The sequence below is a fragment of the Struthio camelus genome, chromosome 6 (assembly GCF_040807025.1).
Source record: "Struthio camelus isolate bStrCam1 chromosome 6, bStrCam1.hap1, whole genome shotgun sequence".
Lineage (NCBI taxonomy): Eukaryota > Metazoa > Chordata > Aves > Struthioniformes > Struthionidae > Struthio > Struthio camelus.
Genome location: NC_090947.1, coordinates 34,102,283 through 34,127,125, shown reverse-complemented (window position 1 = coordinate 34,127,125; position 24,843 = coordinate 34,102,283). Strand labels below are relative to the sequence as shown.

General features: G+C 41.0%; 2 protein-coding genes across 14 annotated transcripts in view; both read left to right on the top strand.

Moving 5' to 3' along the window:
* The window catches only part of MYLK (myosin light chain kinase), a 226,987-nt gene extending 217,612 nt beyond the window's left edge, over positions 1 to 9,375 (top strand). For all 12 annotated transcript variants that reach the window (XM_068949081.1, XM_068949083.1, XM_068949087.1 and 9 more), the window contains 5 exons: positions 2,805 to 2,957; positions 4,003 to 4,126; positions 5,339 to 5,468; positions 6,320 to 6,439; positions 8,284 to 9,375. In XM_068949081.1, coding sequence (XP_068805182.1) covers positions 2,805 to 2,957; positions 4,003 to 4,126; positions 5,339 to 5,468; positions 6,320 to 6,439; positions 8,284 to 8,534 — 778 coding nt within the window. In that variant the 3' untranslated portion in view covers positions 8,535 to 9,375. The remainder of the gene's footprint in view (positions 1 to 2,804; positions 2,958 to 4,002; positions 4,127 to 5,338; positions 5,469 to 6,319; positions 6,440 to 8,283) is intronic.
* Positions 9,376 to 13,089: 3,714 nt separating this feature from the next.
* The window catches only part of HACD2 (3-hydroxyacyl-CoA dehydratase 2), a 28,407-nt gene continuing 16,653 nt past the window's right edge, over positions 13,090 to 24,843 (top strand). For both annotated transcript variants that reach the window (XR_011141963.1, XM_068949077.1), the window contains exons 1-4: positions 13,090 to 13,256; positions 18,767 to 18,884; positions 19,244 to 19,262; positions 24,406 to 24,494. Coding sequence is in view for 1 of the 2 variants with exons in the window: in XM_068949077.1 (XP_068805178.1) it covers positions 13,126 to 13,256; positions 18,767 to 18,884; positions 19,244 to 19,262; positions 24,406 to 24,494 (357 nt within the window). In the remaining variant the exon portion in view is untranslated. The remainder of the gene's footprint in view (positions 13,257 to 18,766; positions 18,885 to 19,243; positions 19,263 to 24,405; positions 24,495 to 24,843) is intronic.

Sequence of the window (24,843 nt, the reverse complement as noted above, 5' to 3'; positions counted from 1 at the left end):
AGGATCTAGTTCTCCTTAAAAGTATTTCCATAATAAAGCCATGGGTGAACGGTATAAAACTGTGGTAGAAGGAGACAATTATTTTAGCTCTATAAATTTGCAACAGCACATTCAGAAATCTAAAAATATGCTTGTTGAAACCTTTGAATGAGTATTGTTACATTGGTGTTTGGAAATGACAAAGTGAGTGGAGGTTTAACTGGTCCTAATTTAATCATATACCAAATACAGAGAATAGGTTGATCCTAGGACAGCATTTAAGATTTTATCAGACAATCCTGTCACCCAGTCCTTCAGAAAAAATACAAACCAAAACAACCAAACTTTTTTTTCTTCCCTAATCGCCTTCCATTTTACCCTCATCCTTCCAAAGTTGTGTGTGACATGCAATATCCCTTTGCCCAGAAAGCTTGATGTCTTTTTTTATCTGCACTGCCTCTGAAATGTCGTTGTGGAGCAATGGGCAGTGGTGTTCCCGCATGAAGCAATGTCTCTGTATCTGTAGCAGTCTTTCTAGCGTGGACAGTGAGCTGTCAACCTAGCAGCCTTAATCTCTGGAAATAGGCCAAACTATTTTCTAATGTAGCACAAGAGCTGCACAATACTATTTGTGGTAATACTATGCAGAGGTCACATTTGCCACGCTTCAATCAAGTGTTGAAGAGAAGTGGGATTGTTCTTGCTCTGGCTGCCTCAGTATTTCCTATAGAAGTTTAACTGGAAGGAGAGAGAAGATACGCATCTCTTCTATTGACAGTGAACTCAAGAAATACTTTACAAACTCATAGTTTGTATGAAATGTGAGTCCTTGTAAGCTGCTGAATTGGTTGGGAGATTATTTTACTTACAACATAGTCAAAAAAGATAAAACTTGCAAATGAATATCTGGGACTCAAAACTTAGAATGGCAATCTGGATTTTTTCACCTTTTAAAGCATTTTGGAGAAATATGATGTTGTTATAAATATTCCTATGCATAAATATTTGAGCGAGGATAGATTTAAGGCCCCGCAGGGGTGCTGTGCAGATTCCAAGACAGAGATTTTGCTGCAACAGCTTAACCTGGCCTGCTGGCTGGCGTGCATAAAAATCTGCAGAGCAGATTCTCTCTTGTTGTCCAGTGGCTGCCAGCTCTCAGTGCTGCTGGGCAGAAAACTCGCCGCTTCTAGTAAGTGTAAAAGACAGAGACCAGTTACGGTAAAGTAAGGTGTTGTTTTACATGAGCGCTGCTTTGTATGTTAATCTTTCAGTTTTCTGTAACTCATGCCTATAAGAAGTTCATAATTGGGTCTGTGCCATTTTCTACACTTACACAGGCGCTCTTCACTGTTGTATTTGAATGTAGCCCTTAGAGTTCACAGTAAGAGAGCAAACACGTCCTGTTCTGATTTTCCCCTTCCTCCCTGACGCTAAAGAAATCAACCTTTTATCTTCATCTCATGTATCATCGCTAGCAAATTTCTGAAATGCACCTGTAAGATTCTGGACTCTGCTGTACTGTACAGGCACCTTCCAGAAATGGTAAAAGATTTGTTATTCGCTTTGTCTGTGGCATCAAAGAGTATGTATTTCTGCTTTACTTATGGAAATAAAATCCTCAGAAACAAATTCTGGATGAGATTTTGAATCTCACTTTATTTGGTCCCAATGTTTTTCTTCTGCCACTCTGTTCTGTGATAGGGAGTAGCACTGCAATATTTTTCACTGTAGTATTTTCAGAACCCTAATAAGTTACACTTAACTTTCTGTATTTAAAGAAATATACTGCCATTTAAATGTAACTGGCTGTTTAAGAGAGTGGTTAACACGGCTGGAGTACACAGAAAGCAAGTAAAGTCTGTAAAATTCCATTCTGGATAGTTTACTCTGTAAATTGGATGTCAGAAAGAAGAGCGGTAACTTGTAGTTCCAAAATATAAGCCAGCCTTTTGCCTGAATGTCTTTACCGATAGGGTGATAGATACAGAGTTCAAAAGATATCTGGATGCACTTAGGTACAGCATAATAAAGGATAAAGCTAAACTTGAGAAAGACACTCTGCAAAATGGTATCTTGATGCTCTGTGGTTGCCGTTCATTGGCAGTTTTTCAACTGCATTGAGTAAAGAGCCTTGCAAGCTCAACTTACGTTATAAAAGTGTATTATTTGCATTTCATGCGTCATCATGACCGACTCAGAACATGAAGACCGCATTACACTTTGGGATGCATCTGCATAACTCTACAGCCTGCAGTGATGTAGCACTGTTTTATCTGGTCGTGTGATTGGGGTTATGTTGTTGTTTTTGTTTACAGAATAGGCCTGTGAATTTCATGGTTTCATGATACGTCCTTCTTCCTAGCCTGTCTCTGCAGAGATAGAAATATGTACAGAAAACCTGATTTGACACGAAGGGTAGCAAAGCCACTCTGAACGCACCGAAAAAACCTGTTCTGCTGAATTTGGTATGAAAACTGTGCTGCTATTGATGCAGAACCAGACAAGTCATTTAACAAACTAGTAGCAAGTACAAATTCTCCATTGTTACCTAGTTGTAGTTCTCTGCTCAAAAAATCTCAGGAAAAGAGCAAGAAAGAACAAAACTTTTCCACTCATCTTTGCAGTCAAAATTCTAGTTTCCTTCCCCTATGACTATCTATAAATTGTTTTGAGTCTTTTATTTTGTTTGTTTAAACATAGGGGAGCTTCCACTCATAAAGTTTTGCAAGGCATAGGAGATGTCACACACGATCTTCATTTCTTCCTCTGATAATCTGCACAATGACGCTGTTTGTTCTGTGCTTGTCCGTCTGTTTCACCCCCAGGGTCAGCGGACTTTCTCCTTTCATGGGAGACAACGACAACGAAACCCTAGCCAATGTTACCTCAGCAACGTGGGACTTTGATGATGAGGCTTTTGATGAAATCTCTGATGATGCCAAGGACTTTATCAGCAACCTACTAAAGAAAGATATGAAGTAAAGCTGTTGGACTTGCTACAGTTTTTATGTTTGTGTTTATCTGAATTTGCCATTCTTGTTTTCCCACTATGAATCTCTGCATCGAGGCAGGCACCTCTGGCAGTACTTTATAAGGAGCTGTGTGTGTCCATCTGTCTCTTTGTGTGCAGCTAGCAGTTATGTTACGGTACAGGGCCTGAATGAGCACTTTGATTTAAATGCCTGCTCACTCTTCTTTTCCTTTCCCTCAGGCAAAATGCAGCCAGAGGCTTGTGTGGCTGCTCTTATCTTTATTGTAGTGTGACCACACATAAGAACTACCGATGCCTGCATGAAATGCTCTATGATCTGAATGGGTTGCAATTTTGCTAGATTTCTTTCCACATATTGTCTTTAAATGCGGTACCCCTGAGTAGATGGCTTTCCTGTAAATCTAGCAGTTCAGCAAGGAAAAAAAAAAAAATTCAGCACTGGAAGCCCTGTTTACAGCAGACTCTGGACAAGCCTAGGAAAGAAAATGTCCTTTTTCCAAGGAGTTTACAATCAGAAAGACAGAGGACAGAGGGTTGTTTATACAAATACCATGAAGAAAGTGAAGAATTGGCACAGTTTGATTATAGATGTATTTGGATACTTCTGTTTTGTGAAATGTTGTTTAGTGTTGTGGGGAAGAGAGGTATTAAACGGTAGAAAAGGGAAAATTTCTATGAGTAAAGGAAAGGAGATCTGAGACAAGATTCTACAGTCTTAACGAGGAAGCTGAATCATAGCCATTGTGGCTCTGCTGAATATATGTCATGACTAAAACATATGGTTTTTCATGCTTTATTTTATAATGTTTTATTAACACTTAAAAATGCACAGCTTACCCTCAAAAAAACTACAAAAATTGTGAGTTTGTGGAGTACGCGTGGCTAAGATGGCAGTGCCATGTGATCTGTGTTACTAAATCTAGGAAACAGAGAAATCCGCTCTCAAAAAAGAGAAATGGAGATAATGTTAAAGCAGCTAGGTTCTACCATCGTTATTGGCAACACTGACTAGCCTTTTTATATAAAAACAGGAGTCGCTTAGATTGTACTCAATGTCTTCAGCATCCTTGGCTGCAAAAAGACACCAAAAACATGGAAGCCAAAAAACTTTCCAAAGAGAGGATGAAGAAATATATGGCCAGAAGAAAATGGCAGGTAATGGAGAGGACACAGGATTGGGCTAGTTGTCCTAATAAATTTATTTCTTTCTAAAATTTGTGATTCCAGGAAACATATCGTGCCAGGTGGTTTCTACTGCTAGTGAAAACTCAAACGTGGCTAGTGTGTGAATGGAGTAAAGCAGGCTTGGTTGGTGTGGACAAGCAGTAGGAGGGTGTATAACTGCGTAAATATAACACAATTCCATTTCAGGCTACTGAACGCTGTGTAATTTCAAGTACAGATTTTCCTGTTCTTTCAGGGGCTTTTCCCTGTATGACTGTCTTTCCTCCCTGCCCTCTGCACACTGCTGAGGCCAGGGGATTTTGACATCCTTAACTAACTTGAACAGCTAGGTAAATGCCTATCAACGTGGCCTCTCTGAAGATTTTGTGGTAGTTTCAATCTTCTATGCTAGTTAGTTCCTGTCCTCTTGGAGCGTCAAGCTTCTCAGGGATTCAGTCAGACTGGTTAAATAATTTTCTTTGAAACCTTTGGTCTCCGTATCTTCTTTTTCCGTAAAGCTGGAGCTGATGTAACAGCTCCATCTGTGCCATTCTGATAGCTCGGGTAGCAAATATATAATATCCTGGATCCAGCCCTTTCATAAGCCTACGAAATACTGATTTAGGTTAATTTACTTTATAATTTGCCTTATGTTCTATTTTATGTGTTTCTTAGCTGCCAGTGCAATCTGTGCAAAGATACAAGTGTCCATACTAGAGAGAATGAAGTTTGAACGTATTCTAGTACCCTGGTGGTTAATTCTCAAGCCTGTCAGAGGTTTGCTTTTATCATGCAGATGGTGCTTTCTCATTCATTTCGTATTAACTGATTATTCATTCTTGATGAAACTCAGTCCAGCCCATAAAGCTGTTCAGAGATCCGTTTACCGCCAGAGTTAAGTTCCACTTAAATGGTACATAGCTTTTTTGCTGGCTCTCCTCATGCAGTGCATTTTATCCTCAGCTAACAGAGACATTCATTTAGGTATGAGTTCATCAGGGGAAGTTCCTATCTGCAACTAAATTTGGTAATTCAAACCACTCTGGTCTGTCTCTGCTAGAGCAACACAGCTATATATGAAGTAGTTTGTCCACGAATTTCAGTGAGGTTTGCTGAGATCCTAAGTAATTGTAGTACCATTGTTACGGAAAATCACATGCCTTTTGGATTGGACTGACCAGAAGCCCTTGTGTTACGTTTTAGAAAACAGGCCATGCTGTTCGAGCAATAGGAAGATTGTCGTCCATGGCAATGATTTCCGGTATGAGCGGGAGGAAGGCCTCTGGGAGCTCGCCTACCAGCCCTATAAACACAGACAAAGTAGAGAACGAAGGTAAGGAACTTTACTGCACCACATTTTTACCTACGCTGTGAATCCTACTAAACCTTTTAGCACCGTGCTAGAAACGATGCTTGTTATTCCTGCTCTCTCTCTCCCTTGTTATCTTTTTCTTTTTCTTTTTCAAAAACCAAAAAGGCATTGTTGTTGTATAGCTCTGCTACTCAAAATGTCCCATTGTAAGTACTGGCGGTTAAAATGTTCACTTTCAATCCAAGGAATTAAGGCAGATTTGTCAGCTGCACTTTATATCAATCTGGGAATGCACATTTATTCAAAGATTGCAGTGATGTATTACCTTCTCATACAAATGCTCAAGCAACAAAAAAATAACATTTGCTATCTCCAAGACGTGCTACGTGCTAACCGTGCTCCTCAGAAAGGGGCTTTAAAAAAAAAAAAAAACCCAAGTATATATGGTTATTTCCCTAAATCCGCATTTGGAACGTGGATTTGTGGTGTATAACAATCGGGTGCAGATGTTTGACACCTCTGAAAATCAGGCTAGTCATTTTGACATAGCCACGTAGACTCTGGGCCTGATCCAAGCTGAACTGGGCTGCCCCTCTGACTAGGAAAAGTCCAGATTTGATTATAAACAAATTCAAGGGAAAAAAAAAAGAATATTTGTAGCATGGTGGCCTGTATGTTGATTTCATTCTATTTATTGTCTGGTTCTTTGTCCAGCTGTGAAACACTGGCACAAAACTAAGCAGCTAACATCCTCACTGTTCTATTAAAAAGCAAAAGATGCTGTCATTACCTATTTGGCTATTAAAAACTGAAACTCATGTTCTGAGAACATCCTTTGTAAAATGATTAACCACTTTTTTGCCCTCTGCCAGATGCTTTCCTTGAAGAAGTGGCTGAGGAAAAGCCCCATGTAAAGCCATACTTTACTAAAACAATCCTTGACATAGAGGTTGTGGAAGGAAGTGCTGCTAGATTTGACTGCAAAATTGAAGGTACATTAAATTAGCGTATCCCCACTATTCTTTCTTTCCTTCCCTGACAGCTTTCTGCATTGTGCTGTTGTTTAGCTGAGGTCTTTCTGTGTTATTGTTGTGCAGGTGCCATTCTGCTTTACCAATATCTGCATGTCACAGCATGAACGTGTTGCAATAAAATAAGCTATTTGGAGCTGCATGGGCTTGTTCTGTGCTTGCCATAGAGCAGAAATCTCCAAAAGTCAGTGTGGGAGTCATTAATTCAGAGTACCAAGAAGGAACAATAAGATGATTCCTAAGAATGGAAACAATAAAAACAAGATGCAGTGCAATACTGTAAATTGCAGAAATACACCCTTACAGACTGCTAACCAGAAATCATGAATAAGCAGGGAGTCACTTGTCTGAAATGGCAGGTGAGTTTTAGGTGACCTCAAGCCATGTGCGTGTTATGTTAAAGGCAAAGAAGTCCCTAGCAGGATATTTGCAGGAGAAGTAATGATAATATTCGTTGTGCTGGTTACAAAATACACATATAGAAAATACTGTGGGTTTTTGTTTTTGTTTTTGTTTTTTAACTTAAGAGCTCAAAAAAGAAAACTCAGACTGAAATATGTAGGTAAAAAGAATAACTTTATGAGAAGACACTAAAGGAGCGTGACTTTGTCAGCCTGATAATCTGAAGGCCAAGACAGCTAGCGTTTCTACTGCAATGACATTGAAGGTTTCAATATCATGGCTGTTGATGAAAACTAGAAATTAGGAAGAGAAGAGCTGTTAAAACAAAATGGATAGAGTTGGTACCACAGTGCATGGATTAAAACAATTTCTAATCTTAAGAAAGATGAAAGCCTCACAGATGTTTTGCTTGTTTCTTTCTGTGCTCCTACTCTCCTTCACTGCCCGTTTCCTTCCTCACAGCGGAGATGTGAGGGTGGATTGTTGTTGCTGACGGATGCTCAGCGTGAGGGGTATGTGTATAAATACTGCATGGAATAAAAAAGATGGATGTACCGTGGCCAATATTCCATGCTTTCCAGTGTATCACTATAATGTTCGTTGTATATTAGAGATTCCTGTACTTTATTGTTGTTCAGTAGGCAGGCACCCTCCTGTCATAGTCCAGAATTTGCCATGTTCAGTTTGCTACATTGGCCAAGAGCGCTATGTAAGAGTTTGTTCTGCAGCGTGCATGGTGTGGCCCTGCTCTGGATGCTTGGAGCATAGCAGAACCATCTGCTTCACAAAAGGCTCAGAAAGTCCTATTGAGATGCATAATCTAGATGCTTTCCTTAGATCCCCTCACTTACCCCAGTAAAGACACATAGGAAGTGGGAGTGCCACAGTCACCAGACAGGACAGGCTGATATAAGCCAGCAGCTTAGAGAGGAGGAAGACCCTGAACAGCCACAACAAAGCAGGCTAAGAAGGACCGGTAAATTGTTGTAGCGCAAAGCACCTTACCGCTGAAGTTCTAAATTTCAGTGTTAGGAACTGTAGGTTCCACAAAAACTGCATCGTAAGGTAAGTCTCAAATATACTATTAAGAGTCCCTTCCTGGCTGATGTCTGAGACGTATGAAAGACTGTCTCCAATCATTGAAAAAGTCGTGAAACAGGATATCTAGTGAGTACCTCAGTGTTAACTTTCGATTTTTGCTATTCATAATGAGGTCAATTCAGGGAACTGTGAAGTAAAAAAGCATCACATCACTTGCATTTATTTTAAATAAGAGTACAGCAAAATACTTGTATGTCAACGTTTTGCATTGCACGACCTGGATGTAGAATTGGAGCTTAATGTAAGTACAGATAAGGTAATACCCACTTACTGCAATTGCTGTTCTTTCTCCGCTATTGCAGGCTATCCTGACCCTGAGGTAATCTGGTACAAAGATGATCAGCCTGTTAAGGAGTCCCGGCACTTCCAAATAGATTATGATGAGGATGGGAACTGTTCTTTGACTATTTCTGAAGTTTGTGGGGACGATGATGCCAAATACACCTGCAAAGCTGTTAATAGCCTTGGGGAAGCAACATGCACTGCAGAACTCCTTGTGGAAACAATGGGAAAAGAAGGAGAAGAGGAGGAGGAGGAGGAGGAGGAAGAATGAAACAAGGCTCAAAGAAAAGTTTTTTGAAAAAAAAATATTTAAAGACTCTCTTTCTAAGGCTCAGAAAACCAAGTTATCAAAAGCACCTTGCGTGGATACATAGGTCTTTGGGGGGGTGTTTTTTCAGCATGATCAGTTGAGACCTGTTTGTTTTATGTATGGGCATTAATTGAAATCAGCAGGCACTTTTAAGTTGCTAGCATGATTGGATTTCGCTTAAGCAAGCCATCAATTAAGTTGCCCAGTTAATTTTTTAAATTAAAATATATGCAAAATAAGTCTACGATTATACTCTGAAGTTATTAAAGAAAAACAGTCTATTTATTGAGCTCATTGGTCTATACCATCATTTTCATCGGCCAGAACCGCAGCTAAGTTGGCTCCCCAAGATCTACTTTACAAGGAATCGTTTGTCAGACACATGCAGTGAATCTCTCCAGTCGTAAGAAACAGGCTGCTCTCATAGCAGTATCTTCTATAAGGGAAGGTCTGATATAGCGAGCGTTGCAATTTATATGTTCCTGTGGTTCATTTTTCATTTGTTTTAAATAGAATTTCACTGTCCTAACTTTAAACACATTTACTCCCCTTTCTCAGTGTGCTGTTAGTGTAGTTCTAATACTGCTACTCTTAGGTATCCATGTGTTTTTCCCTGGATACTGCTGATCATACCTTGTCAACTTTCCCTTATAGAATCTGTAACTTTAATGCAGTTGCAGCTGCCTGCTTAAGATACAGACTGAAAATACAAAGAATGAGAAAATATTCTGTTGTTCTGGTCAGTTTAATAATGATTTATGATTCCTATATATGCTGCTGTGAAACATAGGTTATTGCACAATCAGTGACTTCTGTGCGCATGTGTGTGAAGGAAATCCCAGGTTAGTTAAAATTTTTACTTGCATTTATTTGGCTGTTGCAAAGCAGATTTCAACTGATGATAAGCTGGAAACTCCCACAGGCTTTTGGAGTAGCCAAAAAAGATAGTAGTCTGGATTACAAACTCCTGTATACTAAGCAGTTTCCAAAGAATCATAACCTATATAGGACTTATTTGTACTTTATGAGCTTGACCATCTTGTTTTTGTCTTGATCCTGCATCAGTAAGGCTGTTGCCTTTTTTAAAAATGCAGGAAAAAAAAAAGAAAAAAATCCAAACCCCAAATTTTTTCTCAGAAATGGTTAATGCACTCAGACTTAGTAACTCTGCTTTCCTTTCACAGTGTTGGCACTTTTTAATTTTGTTTGTTGTTCAGAGGTAATATCAGAGGCTGTAAGGTGATATGCATAACCTAAAACCAGTGTGTGTCCTATATCTATGTATCATTCCAAAAGTGATTCTTCTTCTTTTCCACTTTTTGTGTGTAAAGTGCAACCACTTGCATTTCAAAGGTTACCTCTTCAAAAAAAAAGAAACTATTTTCAATCCTCATGATTAAGTAGTCAGCGTATTTTAATACAGGTGTGTACAATATCAACCTTAGGTTGTTTGATATTACCTAGTTGTGTATGTGTTTTATATGATTTGCTCTTCTACATTCAAAACTCAACTAATGTGGATCACACAATGGTTTTTATAACTGCTTTACTCTTTGTTGCTAGGTTCAGATTGCCAGCATGTCTTTTCTTTTTCAATGGATAAAGAACTCTTGTTATACTAAACACAGTATTGCCACAATTCCTTATACAGAAAGGTTTTTAATCTGATTTAGAGCATACAGAGCTTTTCTCACATGTTTTTAAAATGTGTTAGGCAACAATGGGATGTATTTTGTACCTTAATAAAAATATGCTAATGTTTTCCCAGTTTGTTAAACCATCAGAAATGCAAAGATGAGAACGCTACGGCTGTAGTTACTCACAGTTCCTAAATAAATAATACCACAAAGCATGCTACTTGTATACTCTATTACAGGCGTCACTATGTTCACATTGGCTAAGGAAATCAGAATAGCGGCCTTTTCTTAGTCGGTCCCTTGCTGAGACCTGCTTGGCACAAAAATGGGTGAGGTGGCAACATCGATCATTGGGGTGCTTCTGCACTTCTGTCTTGTTAGCGTATGCTAGAGCTGCAAGGAGGCTGCTCTAATTGACCATCATCAGGTAGAGCGAGGGACTAACACAGCCTGCTCTGCCACACTTGTCTCCAACCTCACTGCATCCTTAACAGCGAAGAAAAGTGTAAACGTCCATGGGACACCATTACAGTTGTGTCGTTGACAACTGAGAATTCCCTGATGGCGGGGGAATTTAGTCTGAAAGATTGTAAGAGCAAAAAAGAATAAATTCAGGAAAGCCTGTGTGTACCTATACTACGTATACACATACGTATACTAGGTTCCTAGAAACTGTAACAATGAAGGAGCTTAGCACCTGTGCCTGCGCTGCCTTTAAGCACACTGTCTTCTGCTGTGTACTCCAAGGCACCATGGACTATGCAGAGACTCTCTAAAGCAAAGCTTGTGAAACATCTTGTCTATATCATGTTTCTTAAGCAAACCTTCAACCCCTGAAACAGTCATCTTGGCAAGATGAGGCCTCAACAGACTGGTGAATGTACTTAACTATTCATTGGACTGCTGTTTTCCATTCAGGTAGCCACACGCATAAAGCTGTTCTGTACTAGTAAAACATACGGCTTTGATGGCCTAGGGCACAGACGTGGCAAGGTAGGTATGTGTACTGGCTATTACACCCCACAGACGCAATACTGGTTTTACTGCATAGAATTTCCCTTCCTTCTCCTCCTCTGCAAGTCCCTCAGCGTTCAACAGGCTCTGATCGGCCTCTCTTGCTTTTTCCCCTAGGATGTAACTAGCTTATCATCTAGTTAATGAAGTAAAAGGTCATACTGCCTCCTAGGAACATCTCTTCTAGTCTTTATGAAACAGTGAACTTTACTTCAAAAATGATGGGATACATATCTAACTAAACTCTGAGCAATTGATTCCAGCTTGTATTTAGCCCTGAAATTTGTTTGAAGAGTAGAAGAAAGACTGTTCTATTCCAGCTGAAGAAGGATCTTCCACGTGCTTGAAATCCTGTCTACTATTGGCAGCCATCCCAAATTGGTCTAATAAAAAATATTATCTCTTCCTATAAACCTTGTCTTGCCTTTATGTTTGCAGGGAGCCACATTTTGGGTGTGACAGGCTTGAAACAATCCCCAATAGCAGAGGTTAAGCAAGACATTGTTACCGCACAAGTTGGACCACTTAACTTTGCTTATATTTCTTTTGTATAAAACTCAGTCTCCTTAAGAGGCAAGGAAAATTTGGTACTACCAGCTGCTTTTTGTAACTAAGGTTTCTGGATTTGCAAAAACTTAATTTGCTTAACTACAAGCCTGTCCAACCATCCAAGTGCCCAGCGCTTTGTAGTGGTTGGTGATTTTTTGCTAACTGCATGCAAGGCACGCCAAGACTCTGCATTACTGTTTCTCTTTGACCACAAGGACGATAGCACAGCACTCTGGAGTTCTCTTCTTTGTAGCGAGTTTCAGGCTTTGCAAACACAGACATATATTTTAGTTGTATATAAAGACATGCACTTCTAAAATTTGTTTGAATATTTATTAGAATAATGAGTCTAATGAGTCCAGAACACTCATTAAAAAGGTTGCTGTCAGAAAATGATATGCTCATATACGATCTTTGAATTTTAAGCCATACGGACTGTGAGATGTGCACACAATGCCACGAATTGATGAGGACACATACAGGCTAAAGGGAAAGCAGAATTTGCTGGGGGCGGAGGGAAGGAGGCGTAGGCACACTGCTCATGGAGGAACCGCACCACGAGCGGCATGAAAAGTAATTCGAGAATTGTTCTTGGAAGTTGAGAAATAACTCCGCAGAATCTTTACAGTTTCTGCAAAGAGAAAAATTATTTTCATCTTTTCATTAGTGCGCTTACAAGTTAAAAGAAGGGAAGATGGTTTCCCACGCTCTGGGAAAGCGGCTCTGCCTCCCTCTCCTCTAGGAGGGAGGCTCCGAGCCGCGCTGCTTCGAAAGCAACGCAACCCAGTTTTTTGCAGCTGTATAAAACTCTAGCAGAAAATGTTATAACTTCGCTTGCGCTTTGCTTCGGCAGCTTGTTAAACTATAAAAATGATGAAAACCGACCAAAAAAACCCGACTTCTGGAGACAACCTCAATTTGAGAGCTAACGGTGCTCGTTTCTCTAAGGAAATCACAGACCTACTTCATCCTGCCGGCGTGAGATGGCAGAGGGGTATTTTTAACTTCTGTATTAAAACGCGATCCAAGAGGTCGCTACTCCCCTGCCGGGCGGAGGCCCGCGCTCCGCTCCGCTCCGCTGCCCTTGCGCGGCCGGCGGCGGCGGCTGCGCCGGGCCCGGCCCCTCGGAGAGGCCGCAGCGCGGGCGGCCGCTCAGGCTCCCCCCGGGGCTCGGAGAGGCCCCAAGAGCCGCCCCGCTGCGGGCCGCCCCGCAACGCGCTCGCCGCCGGGCAGCTCTGCCCTGCTCTAAGATGGCGGCGGCGCCCGGGCGCGCGGGGGAGGCGCGAGGCCCCGCCCCGCCCCGCGGCCCCGGCGTGCGCGAGAGCAGACGGAGGCCGCAGGAGCGCCGCAACATGGCGGCGTCTGGCAGCGGCGGCAGCCGCGCGGATAACGGCTACGGGAGCCAACAGCCGCGGCGCAGGAAGGGCCCCGGCGCGCTGGCCACGGCCTATCTCGTTATTTACAACGTGGTGATGACGGCAGGGTAAGGAGGCGACTCGGGGGGTGCCGGGCGCGGCCGGCCGGCGGGGTCTCCCCTCCCCAGCCGGGCCGGGGCCGCCTTCCCCCGCGCCCGCAGAAACTCCCCCGGCGCCGCCGCTGCCGTCTGTCGCCTCCCGGCGGCGGCCGAGGGGGTCGGGCTGCCCCCGCCCCCGCCGGGGCGCTCCGGGGGGTCCTGAGCGGCCGGGGGGGGGCCGCGCCTCTGCCTCTGCTTCTGCCTCTGCGTGTGTGCGCGCGCGTGTGTGCGTGCAGGTGTCCACACGCACACACACACACACGCTTCTTGGCGGTCGGGGCTGCCGGCCGCCGCCAGCAGCCGCGCTGGGTTAGCGAGGAGCCGCTGCGCGCCGCCTCGGAGCGGGAGCGGGTGATCTAGCTGGGTCTTCCCCGTCGCTGCGTCCCTCCCTCTCGTCTTGCCCCGTCCCTCTCTCAAGGGAACGCGCCGTGCGCCGCGTTGACTGGCCTGAACGTGCCACGGAGATCCGTCACCTTTCCGGCTGACCCCCTTGTTTATCGGGGGTCGCGTCCCGAAGTGTCCGGGTGGTGCAGGGGAAGGAATACAAATGTCCCTCACCGCTCCTCATGCTGGAGAGGAGTTCCTTGTAAACGGATGTGAAACTGTTTCGTTTCCTTCTTCAGTTCTCTCCTTCATAGGTTATAGTAAGAAGCCTAGCACCGAAAAGGGGTGAGGGCTCCTCCCTGGTGCTCCCTCTGCCCTGGCTCCTCTGCGCTGCCTCTCCTCTGCCGGCTCCGAGGAATCAGCCTGAGCCGCACAAACGCCTGTTCTTGGCTTGGACGAGTGTGTCCACCTAGAAGAGCTAGCACAGAGTTGGCGCCGTGCTTTACACGCCCTACCTTAACTTACTCTGCGGTTATTTTCTCACCTAGGCAACTGCGTAAATCGTTGTTCTCGGCTGTGTTGTGCGGGCTGCAGCACCTTTTGGTAGAGAAACCAAGCTAAACATGCTGAATTTATCCGTAGTAGTAGTTTAGAAAAGCCAAGCTGAGGAGAAAAGAGCCTTAAAATGGATCCTGAATGAGCCCGTTTTCTTCTAGATAAATCGTGGTGGGTGGGGAGTCGGGCAGACAGACTAGACTCGCTTCTTCGAGGGGAGGTTGATGTAGAGTTAGTATAGATAACATTTCTTTCAGTGAGGCAGTTGGACAAGATGATTCTCATCTTCATTAGTGACAGAGCTGCCGTTATTTTAGCTTATACTGTGGTTACGCTTAGGAGGAACAAAGGCGATTCACAGGGGAGAGCTCAGCTCGTTCAAGGTGCTTGCTACACCTTTTGCACAATAAGTGGATTATTGTGAAATGGAGCTGTGGAGAGGATTTATGACTCCATATGATATTTGCAGGATATTTTGCTTATAGAGTGGAATGGCAATTACCCAACCGTTTGATACAATTTAATCTTTTGTTTGAGAAATGTTTAATTACATGAACAGTAAAACACAATACCGTCGGTCAGGAGCTCTTTTCTTTTCAGTTTGTTATCATGTCCCAGCTCAATGTTACCAAGTTAACTTCTCCGAGCTCTTCCAAGTAAAAGCACTGACTTATTAAGCTGCTGATGTTTAATTCACTTACATTTATAAAAGATCTCAAAAATCTGTGTTAGAGGTTGAAGGAGAAATGGAAAGGTTAAAGAAGTACTCAACTGGTTATTGCTTACTTCTAAAAATATTTCATAATAAAGTAGTTTTTTCAGGAGCTGATTAACAGAAAATCACTTGTTCATGTGATAATGATATGCAGCTGATGGCAATAATTATTCATTATCCTCATGTCAGTCAGAGTGTGCTCAACTTAATTTTCTTTCTGAAAAAGGCATTTGGTAGTACTGCCTTGTGAAGAGGACTGTGAAATGAGAACACCAAAGACTAAGGTGCCCAGATGATGTGCTGGTGCCATAAAAGCAAAAAGGTTTTTAGAGGGTGGGAGGGAGACGTTCTTTGTTTTTGAGGAGGGGGGTTACTGTAATTTAGGGAAAGGCTTTTATTAAACTTGAGCACACACCAGCTGTAGTCATTCAATAATAAATAAATGTTTTAAAAACTTAGTTGACATAGCTGTGTTTAAAATGGATCAAGTGACAGGTGAAAATCTGGGTTTAATTGTTTTAACTTTGCAAAACTTTCTTCTCTTGTATTCAGATTGGTATGTTCTGGTTATGGTGTCAAGTAGTGTAGTATGCCGGCATATGAAGCTTATTCCTGAGGCATGGTGCGGTGTAGAAATTGTTCTCCAAAAAACATGTTTGACTGAAATCACTGAATGATGGGGGCAAGGGGGAACGGGACACAACACGCTTGCTGTTAGTTAGAGCTGAGTATAAATGTTTGGGATGGTGATAAGCTGATTTAAAATATGACCGTGTCTCCTATTTTTAATAAAGTGCCATAATTACTATTTGGGTAGAAGTAGCTGATGGTGGTATAAACAGTGAATTTCAAAATGATTTCACTCAATAAGATTTATCTTTTTAATGTAATAGCTTTTGAGTTTGCCGAGGACTCATGTAACTTGTGCTGAGCGAATAGCGTTCAGGGTTATGATCTTCAGGGTCCGTATCTTCAATAACTGGTTGCTGAGAATCAAAGTACACTTCCCCCTTCTTCAGGCTCGTTCATGCTGTAGTTTTGCTCTGTTCTCTCTTTACATAAACCAAGCGGAACCTCAGTAAACTTGGCCCAAAACTTTCTTTTTTTAATTTGTAAAGAGAAACAAGGGGACCTATGCAAGAAGTACTGTCAAGTCTGAGCAACTTATACTTAAAAAAACCTTGCGTATATGCAATATTTAGTTTTCCTTAGTATATATTAATCGGCGAATATAACATTCTAGCTAAGAGTTTACAAGAATGGCTGTGCTTTAGTGAAGCATAGCTCCATATAATATATTAAGTAGATCTTTTTAGTGTGTAGTGCAGGAGAAGCTGGAAAGGTTAACTTCATACTTAGCCTCCTTGTGACAGTAGTGCCTCTTCCTGTCCTTTTCATCTTCTGATCAAGTTTCTTTTCCAGGTGATCTTTCTTGCACTCACCTACCTCTCCCTGTCCATTTTCTCTAGTCAAACGATTTTTCTCACTCTGAGTCACAGAAGCAGGGCAGAAGTACTAAAAGCTTCAAAACTGAGTAGCCACAGCTTTTAACTTTAATTTTTAAATTAATACTTTGGTCAGTATTAAATGCCCTTTGAAGGATGGTAGTTGTATTATTAAAAGAAAGCTGTGGTATTTGAGAAGAAGCGGTACAGACTTCCAGAAGTTAGCTCTCCAGCAGAGAGGATGGAAGACCACAAGCACGAGGCTGGAGCAGCCTTGAGAGCCGTTGACCAGTTGAGTTTCAGTTAAGGTGAAAACAGCCTGCCGCAGGCACAATGAAGAACTCTTCTCTTCTGCAGCCTGAGAAATTTCTCGGCAAACATGGAAGATGAGAAAAAGCAGAAACTGACTTGCTGTCAGCTGTTGGAGAAGAGAATTATTCACTGTTGCAAAGGACAGTCTTTGTTAACTATTGTGCCACCTGGTTTATTCTGCAGTTGTCGGTCTTTTGGTTTTGTAAGACAGCTTTAACAGAAGTAATGACTTGTTGCCACTGAACAAAGGGAGGGCTTTCTCCCTCCCTCCCCCCCCATCTCTCTTCCTCGCTCCCACTGCTTGTCTCTGGAAGGCTTGGTGCTTGTCTTTTGGGAACTCCAGGCAGAAATGAAATAGCTTTTTTTTCAGTTGTACCAACAGATGTTTTTATAAACACAAACCTGGACACCAGAATTACTTATTATTGAAAAAAATCTGCATTCTACAGCAAATTTCAAACAACTAAGTGTTATATTTACCATATGGAAATACTTTTATATAGTTCATAATACCTCAAGTGATGTACTTGTAAGCACCTAATATGCTGTAAGGTAACAGGGAAGATGAAGAAATTCCCTTACAAAAAGCACAGCTGCAGTTTTTCTCAAAGGGTAAAAAGCTGTTGTGTACTTAGAGGACTCTAGGCACACATGCAGCGAGGTGCGCCGTTGTTAGCGGAGATACCCGGGGACTGTTAGCACGAGCTCTGTAACAGCGCTTCGGGATTTAGAGGGAGGTAGAGATCAAGTAGGGCATTAAGAGTAGCTGAGGGGAAGGCGGCACAGGAAGATCCTGTCAGTGAAAAGCGTGAGAGTCACTGAAAAGGCATCCCAGTTTGCATCGACGAATTCCTTCTCCTAATGCTTGCAACAAGCAGTCGAAAACTAAAGTTAACTATATATGCTGATTTCAGCTGAAAAGGTGTTTGACCAGGGTATAGCCGCCTTAGTTTTGTGGCTCGCCCTGGCCTTCACGGTCGAAGTTCTGAAACCGTGGGCAAACACCAGCTCTGGACAGCTCTGCTAGACGTTCCTGCCTCTGCCGCAACTGGAAGCTGTGCTCCCTCAACTGCTGAGGGGAAAATCGGCAAGGTTAGCAGGTTGTGTTGTTTATCTGGGGGAACTCGGGTAACTTTGGTTACAGAAAGCTCTCTGTAGGCCCTGCTAGAGAAGGGGGAGCCGCGTGAATGCTCCTCTCGCTCTTCCATCTGAACGTCTGCTTACAGGCTGAGGTGGGCACGGTCATTGGTTTCTTTGAGCTTATTCTGAATGAATTTGTTCAGAATTTGTTCATGAATTTGTTTGTCTTTGTCTGTAAACTGTCCCAAAAGCACAATACGTCTCCATACTTACTTTCCTTGTGATTAACCTAGCTTCGTTTGCTGTAAAATACTTTTCTTTGTGTTTATGTGTATCATCAGTTCTTAGCAGCATTTTTGTTTTTGTTTTTTTTTTTTTTTAAGATTAAATGCAACAAATAGTTATATAGGCCTTTGTTACATAGGCCTAGTTTATTTGTTGTTTAAAAAGAAAAGCTGAGACAGGAACAGCCACCACTGCCCTCGAGGCTTTAGTTAGTAGGCTGTTTTCTTGTAGTTACTTTAACTTTTTCTCATAAAACGTATCCTAGAAATTAAGCTGGATGGTGTATCATAAAGACTAAGAGTTTATTTTGAACTGAACCGCTAAAACAGATGCCTTCTGAACCTTGTCTATGTCATGATTGATATATCATTTTAAAAGTCTCTGACTAGCAGTATGTGGTTTGCTGTTTAAGCTAAACAAGATGTGACGCCAATCTTATTTTAAATGTCGTGAATACTTTCCATAATTAAATTAAATATAGCTCAACAGAAAAATAAGTTTAGATATTAAAGATACTGGTATCGTGATGGTGCTGTAAGGTACTTTTTAAAAATGCGTCATATTTAATTGTGATAGATTTGCAGAGAATCTGGATATACTTAAATGTTTTCCATGTTGCAGAGGGTAGGCAGAAAGTTAATATTCAGGTCGTTATATGCCTGTTGCCTTATGGCATAACAAAATAGCTATTAAGGATGAGAGATTGTATGCATGCTCTACTTAATATCTCCTTATTTCAAACTTTTTTTTCTGTCTCCTTTCAGATGGCTTGTAATTGCAGTTGGTCTAGTTCGAGCTTACCTGGCTAAAGGTAGCTACCATAGTCTTTACTATTCAATAGAAAAGCCCCTGAAATTCTTCCAGACTGGAGCTTTGCTTGAGGTAGGTGTAGTCTTCCTCCCCAGTGTTACTATTATTTGCGTGAGTGTTTTGCTCAGAAGAAACGAGGCAGCCTTTATTGAACAATACTTTCTAGGTATCTATTTCTTCATTAGCATTATAGAGTGGTTTGAAGGTGAACGTAACTTAAGAAGTAATTTCAGTATCTGTTTGAGGTATTTCCTTTTAGCGGTCAATAAGCTTACTGTCTCCTGTTTAGCTAGAGCATCAAAGCTAAATATTAAGCTTAATTTTTGAAATATAAATATTGAACCTTAAGCACTTGTGATAGAACTAAATGTATTTTGGAGTTACTGCATTTGAAATGTTAGTGATTTGAATTTTTCTTTTTTCATTTCTAGATTCTACACTGTGCATTTGGTAAGCTTGCAAATATTCAGTTTTATTATTTTTATAGAAACTGTAGAAACTGCAGTTTTAGCAATATAGCATCATGAAGCAAATGTTATGGTCTGTGAATTGCTGGTTTTAATTCTTGCCTAACTCCCTCACGTTTGCTTTAATTGTTCCAATTTTTTACTAAATAATTTGACAGATTAAATCATGAAAAGGAAAATAGCATAATGGGTTTTCAATTACCTGACACGCTATTTTTATCTATCTATTTTTGCCCTTCCAATGCTACAAATCTTAGCGTGGTTTATAAGTGTTTTATAGTAGGTTATGATTCTCTACATTATCTATCGTATAATTTTCTATACCAGGCTGTCTTTCATCAAAAAATATTTCTAGCTGGAAATAATTAAAATTCTAATAAAAGTAACATTCCAAGCACTAGAACTTTGCCACATCCGCAGAGCATAGACATGCGTTGCAGAATTGGGAAGGGTGAGACCACTCTGTGTTCCAGATTGGGCGAGGAATAAATATACTTAAATGGAACTATTTCTGAGAGTAAGACTTACCTAAGACTGGAGTTTATAATTCCTTTCAGTCTTGTATTGTGAAGCTTGTTCATTAGCTGGCCTAGTAGCACAATCTTAATTGTATATCAGTGATCTGTAGTCAGTAGCAGTGCCATGCTTCAGTCTACCTGAAAAACCTCATGTCTGGGTGATGGGCTAGAATCTTGTATGTTTTATTAGTCTTCGTAAGTAGTGAACAGTTCGGCCTGAGCATTTGGGTGTTTTGTTCGTAGAATAGGTGATGTGTATAAATCTCTGCAAGGTCAAAGCTGGAGCGCTATAAAAGGCCGCAGCACCTCTCTGCACTGCTTTGCTTAACTCTGATTTTTCTAAACAATCCAGCCTTTGCAAAGAGATAGTCGTATGTTCAGATAGTTAGTCTGGTGGTTTTAAATCATGTGTTTATCTTCTATCTGGATGTTTGCTAGCTACTATTTGAAGAGTCAGTAAGATGGCATTAAGGCTTCTAAAGCCACAGCTACGAAACCTGCTATTTTTTGCGTATCATACAAGTATTCTACAAACTGTAGGGTGTATCACTATGGTACCACTAAGCCCACATTAATTTCCTATGTAGAAGGTTTTTCCTGAATAACCAAATATGGTTATTGAAAACTTAACATCATATTCATAAACTTGTCAGAAGAGGGCAGTCTAACTCTGTATTTGGTACAATAGTTCTTGCCTTCCCGAATACTTAGTTACTCTGAAAATGTTATGTTATAAAGGGCAGTTTGTAAAGTGCACACAGATCATCCTAAGAAATGAATGGCTAGACGTTCTTCAGATTGATGTAAGCGGTTCTTAGAGCATCTCTCCATACAGAAATGAATGTAATGTAGTTGAAGGGAAAGCATATGCTTTTGAGTTTAAGCAACTTGAATTTTCTGAGGTTCTGGAAAAAAAAAAAAAAAATCTGCAAAGTAGATGTTTGATGCTCTCCTGAGGGTCACTTCACCTCTTTCACCTCAAAAACAATGCTTTTACTATAAGTACGTTATTTCCAAATGATATCTTCTGTCATTTGTTTCAATTCACTGTAAATACTCTGCAATGAGATTATTTGTACACACCCTTCTTAGCTAAGTAAGCAGAATGTATCTGTGTGTGCACAGATTGTCTTAATCCTGGATATTCTAACACAGGTGTTACAATTCGGCATCTGAGTATTTAACCATTGTAGTCATTTATAGTCACTTCAGAAAAGTAGAGGTATTAGCCATTGAAACTGATGACATTCATGAACAGGAATGCACGATATAGTTGCCTGTGCTGCCCAGGAGAGCCTTTCAATCCTGTTTTGCTTTACTATATCTCAGTTACCATTTTTCCAAAATAATTCATACTCACTTTAAAAAATATTACATATTCTATCATTAATTTTTGACAAACTTTCGAAATTCCAATTACCAAGTGGCAGGAAGGACAACTTAAATGATCTCAGCACACTGGGCCGAAACTTGCGAACAAAATGCTCTTTTACCTCGCTAGATCTGTAATACGGTAGTATCAGAGCTGTAACTCTCTCCTGGTTTCTTAAGCTCAACTCTGTGTAAAGATGCCTACGTTTACCAGTAGTAGCTGTAAGAAAGAATATAAACATTTTCTTGGGTTATCGTTCTCGCCTGTTAAGAGTATATGTCCTCACCGAGCAGTGAATTGCAGCACAGCTAGTCCTGTGTTTCCACCTCCTAGGCTGCTGTGGAGCAGGGAACAAGATGCCTGTAGCAGTGTGTCTTTGTGCCAAGTTAATAATCGTGGATGAGCTGATTTGAGGTGTGGATCCATTTAGTCCATGTTATCCTCAGTCACACAATTTACTATCAGTGAAGAGAGCCATTAATGGAGTGTTGCGACATTTTACACCAGCGTAACGCTCTCTTTTTATTTTTGCCAAGAAAGTTATTGTGAAATCCACTAATTTTATGATAATTACCCATAGACTTTTTTTGTCAGTGGAAGCATTTATTGCCTAAATAAAATGAGGTTCTATGCACAGCTAGATACGCTGCTGCTCTCTGCTGTGTGTAATTTCTGGATGTTAACAGTTAATCAGTCCCAGACTTCAAGGAATTTTCTAGGTATTAGGGAGAAAAAGTCTTACTGAATCTGATTTTAAAACTTCTCTGCAAGTAGAAGTAGGAAACTTAGATTCCTTTGCCTCTGGTAAGTTAATTGCTATAACTAGAGCTCTAATTCTTTGTAGACGGAAGAGCTTTGCCATAACAGATGGTAGTGCCTATCAGCGTAACCTTTTTTTTTTTTTTTTCCTCCACGTCTTTTCAGTAGAATCTGAAATGTTAATATCTGTGAGATAAGTCGTTCAAAACATGAACATTGATATGGGAACATCTCTGTATAAAGCATGGTTGAGAACAGAACTTTGGCATTTGGCAGAGATTTAAAAAAAATGGAGAAGCAGAGTTCTGCGTGGAGGGAGAGGAGGTAACACATAGCCCAGAGACCAAGAAGAGAGACTGGAGGACAGGTAAATGGAAAAAGAGCGTGCAGTTCCTTGGCTTGCGTAGCAAACAGAACCCAAGTGTATGGCACAGGAGAGCTTCTTCCTGCTGCAACTTAATGTGGAATGAGGTGGTAGGAGCCTCTGAAATGAAGAAGCAGTGGTAGCAAAGGGAACAGAGAAAAGCAAGAAGGCTTTGGTTAGGTTCAAGCCTTCCTACCATAGGCGTGCTTACCAGTAATACCAGTTAACTTTGCTTTGGCCTGCTTAGTTAGGAGGAATACGATGGCTCCGCCTCTGCCAGGCCAGCGCAGGCAAGCCAGTCTCTTCTGAGCTGGGAACTTCCTGGGAGAGAGGGAGAACTGTAGGAGTTGGAAGAGCTCCTGTTGGAGGTGAGAGAGGCGTGGGCAAGGCTTACATGCTGCTTGGTTCTGGACAGAGCCTTCTGTCTGCCAAGTCTCACTCGAGCGCATGCTGTATTGGATAGATAACTGGTGACAGACGTTCATAAAATCGGCTGTCAGGTACCTTTTCAGTGTAATTAGTAAATAAATAGAGGCAAGTAGAGTTTATATAAAGTTGTAGCTAGTGAGTCAGTGACTTGGATCTCCTGGTTTTGACATAGATTGGCATCATCTTGGCCATAGTGAAAAACCTTGTTTATCTCACTTCTGAGATAATCTTGGTTCCTAAACAGTCTTTTGGGCATATTTATAGATTCTTTTGCATAAACATTGAATAAGTTATTTTACTAAGCAGGGAATCGTACATTCTAGGTTAGTGTTATTTAGTGCTAAGCTTTTGTGAAAAGCTGAGTTGTAGAGACTACTGAGGATATTCAGCAGTTCATACACTTGCACATGAAAATCTCTTTATTTGTAGAAAATACTTTTTTTTCCCCCCCATAGTCAGAGTTTTCCTCTGAACAGCAAGGTATAAAAGGTCTATTGTATTGCAGGTGTGTGCCCTCAATGAGTACAGACTGTGGGGATTTTATAGCACCTCCTTTTGTGTTGTCTGAATAACAGAGAAATTCTGCCCTGAGGTTCTACATGAGGAATTAGATTATGAACAATGCATGACAAAATTGGAGAGCTATATTTGTAGGGTTTTTCCCTTCTTTTTGTCCTGGAAAAAAAACGTAATAGCTTTCTGACTGAAAATAATTATAGTGAAATTTGCTTTTGGCTTTTTGTATTCTTCCTTTCCTTTCCTTTCCTTTCCTGTTTCCAGTTTGGTCTTTACTTGTTTCTTAGGCTTTTGTGCTGCTTGCTGTGATTTGCATTAGTTTTAGAAGTGCTGTTGACTGTGTTTTAGAAGCTGTAACTGCTCTTGCACTTGTCTTCATCATGCTATTTGAAGAAGATAGAATTTTGTGCCGTGAAGTTTAGAAATAGGGTGTAATCTTGCAGTGTAAAACTATCCCGCTCTGTCAGACCTGATATTTGGTCAGGTCTGGTTTATTGGTTATATAATTTTATATTGGTTTGATCAGCACCTCAGAACTTGCTCAGAAATAACAGAGAAATCTGCTGCCTGGGGAACATCTTTAAAGATTGTTTCTGTATCTATCAGTGCATGCACTGTTTCTTGTTTTAAGGGGGGGGGGGGGGAAGTAGCCCCAGGAAGGAATTGTAACTTATATCTAGCAGAATATGGATAGATCAGTAGTTCTTCCAATCAGTTAAATTTTGTTTGCTATTTTTAGGAAACGCTCTACAATACATCTTTTTTTTTTTTTTTTTAACTTTCAAATCGCAATAATGCAGACTCTCCTAGATATTTTAATCAGACAGGTTTTATTTGAAAGACTGTATCCCAAAAGCTATTTGACTAAAACTACTTCATCTTGTACAGCTGTTCCATGTATTAAGGAATATGCTGTGATCGCAACAAGAGCAATTACATTTATTCTCACTTTGATGTACAGAGTTTTGGTCAGGGGATTCTCTTGTGCTAGGCCGTATAAACACACCATGAGACACTTTGTGCTCTCAAATTTAAAAAAAACAATCAAATCATTTTGTTCCAAAAATTTCAAATAATTGAAATTTTGTTTAGTTGTGCTTGACTGTACTTCCCCCCCCCCCCCCCCCAAATACTAGGGGATATTTACTAATTGCAAAATATCTTCCAGGCATTGTTCCGTCTTCTGTTGTCTTGACTGCTTTCCAAGTGATGTCAAGGGTTTTCCTGACCTGGGCAGTAACACATAGTGTAAAAGAGGTAAGTTAAGCTATGAAATAAATCAAAGAATTAATGACCCATGCTAAAAAGCAAGGGTTGATTGCTATCTTATTTTTCTTAAAAATGAGTTCTGCTTTTTCCCAACATGTGAAATTGTTTATGTGAATTTCTGTGAATCACAGAGAATAAACATATCTGATTTCGTCTCTTCTTGACAACGAAATAGTTTGAGGTCTGAGCCTTTCGCTGTAAGGCACGTAGTTCCTGAATAGCTTTTGCAATCCTTCCTGAAAACTGAAGAGGTTCCAGTGTGTAATATGGACCCCAGAAGCAGGGACAGTATTCTAGTATTGATCTCGCTAGTGCCGTATTTAATAGTAAAGTCTCC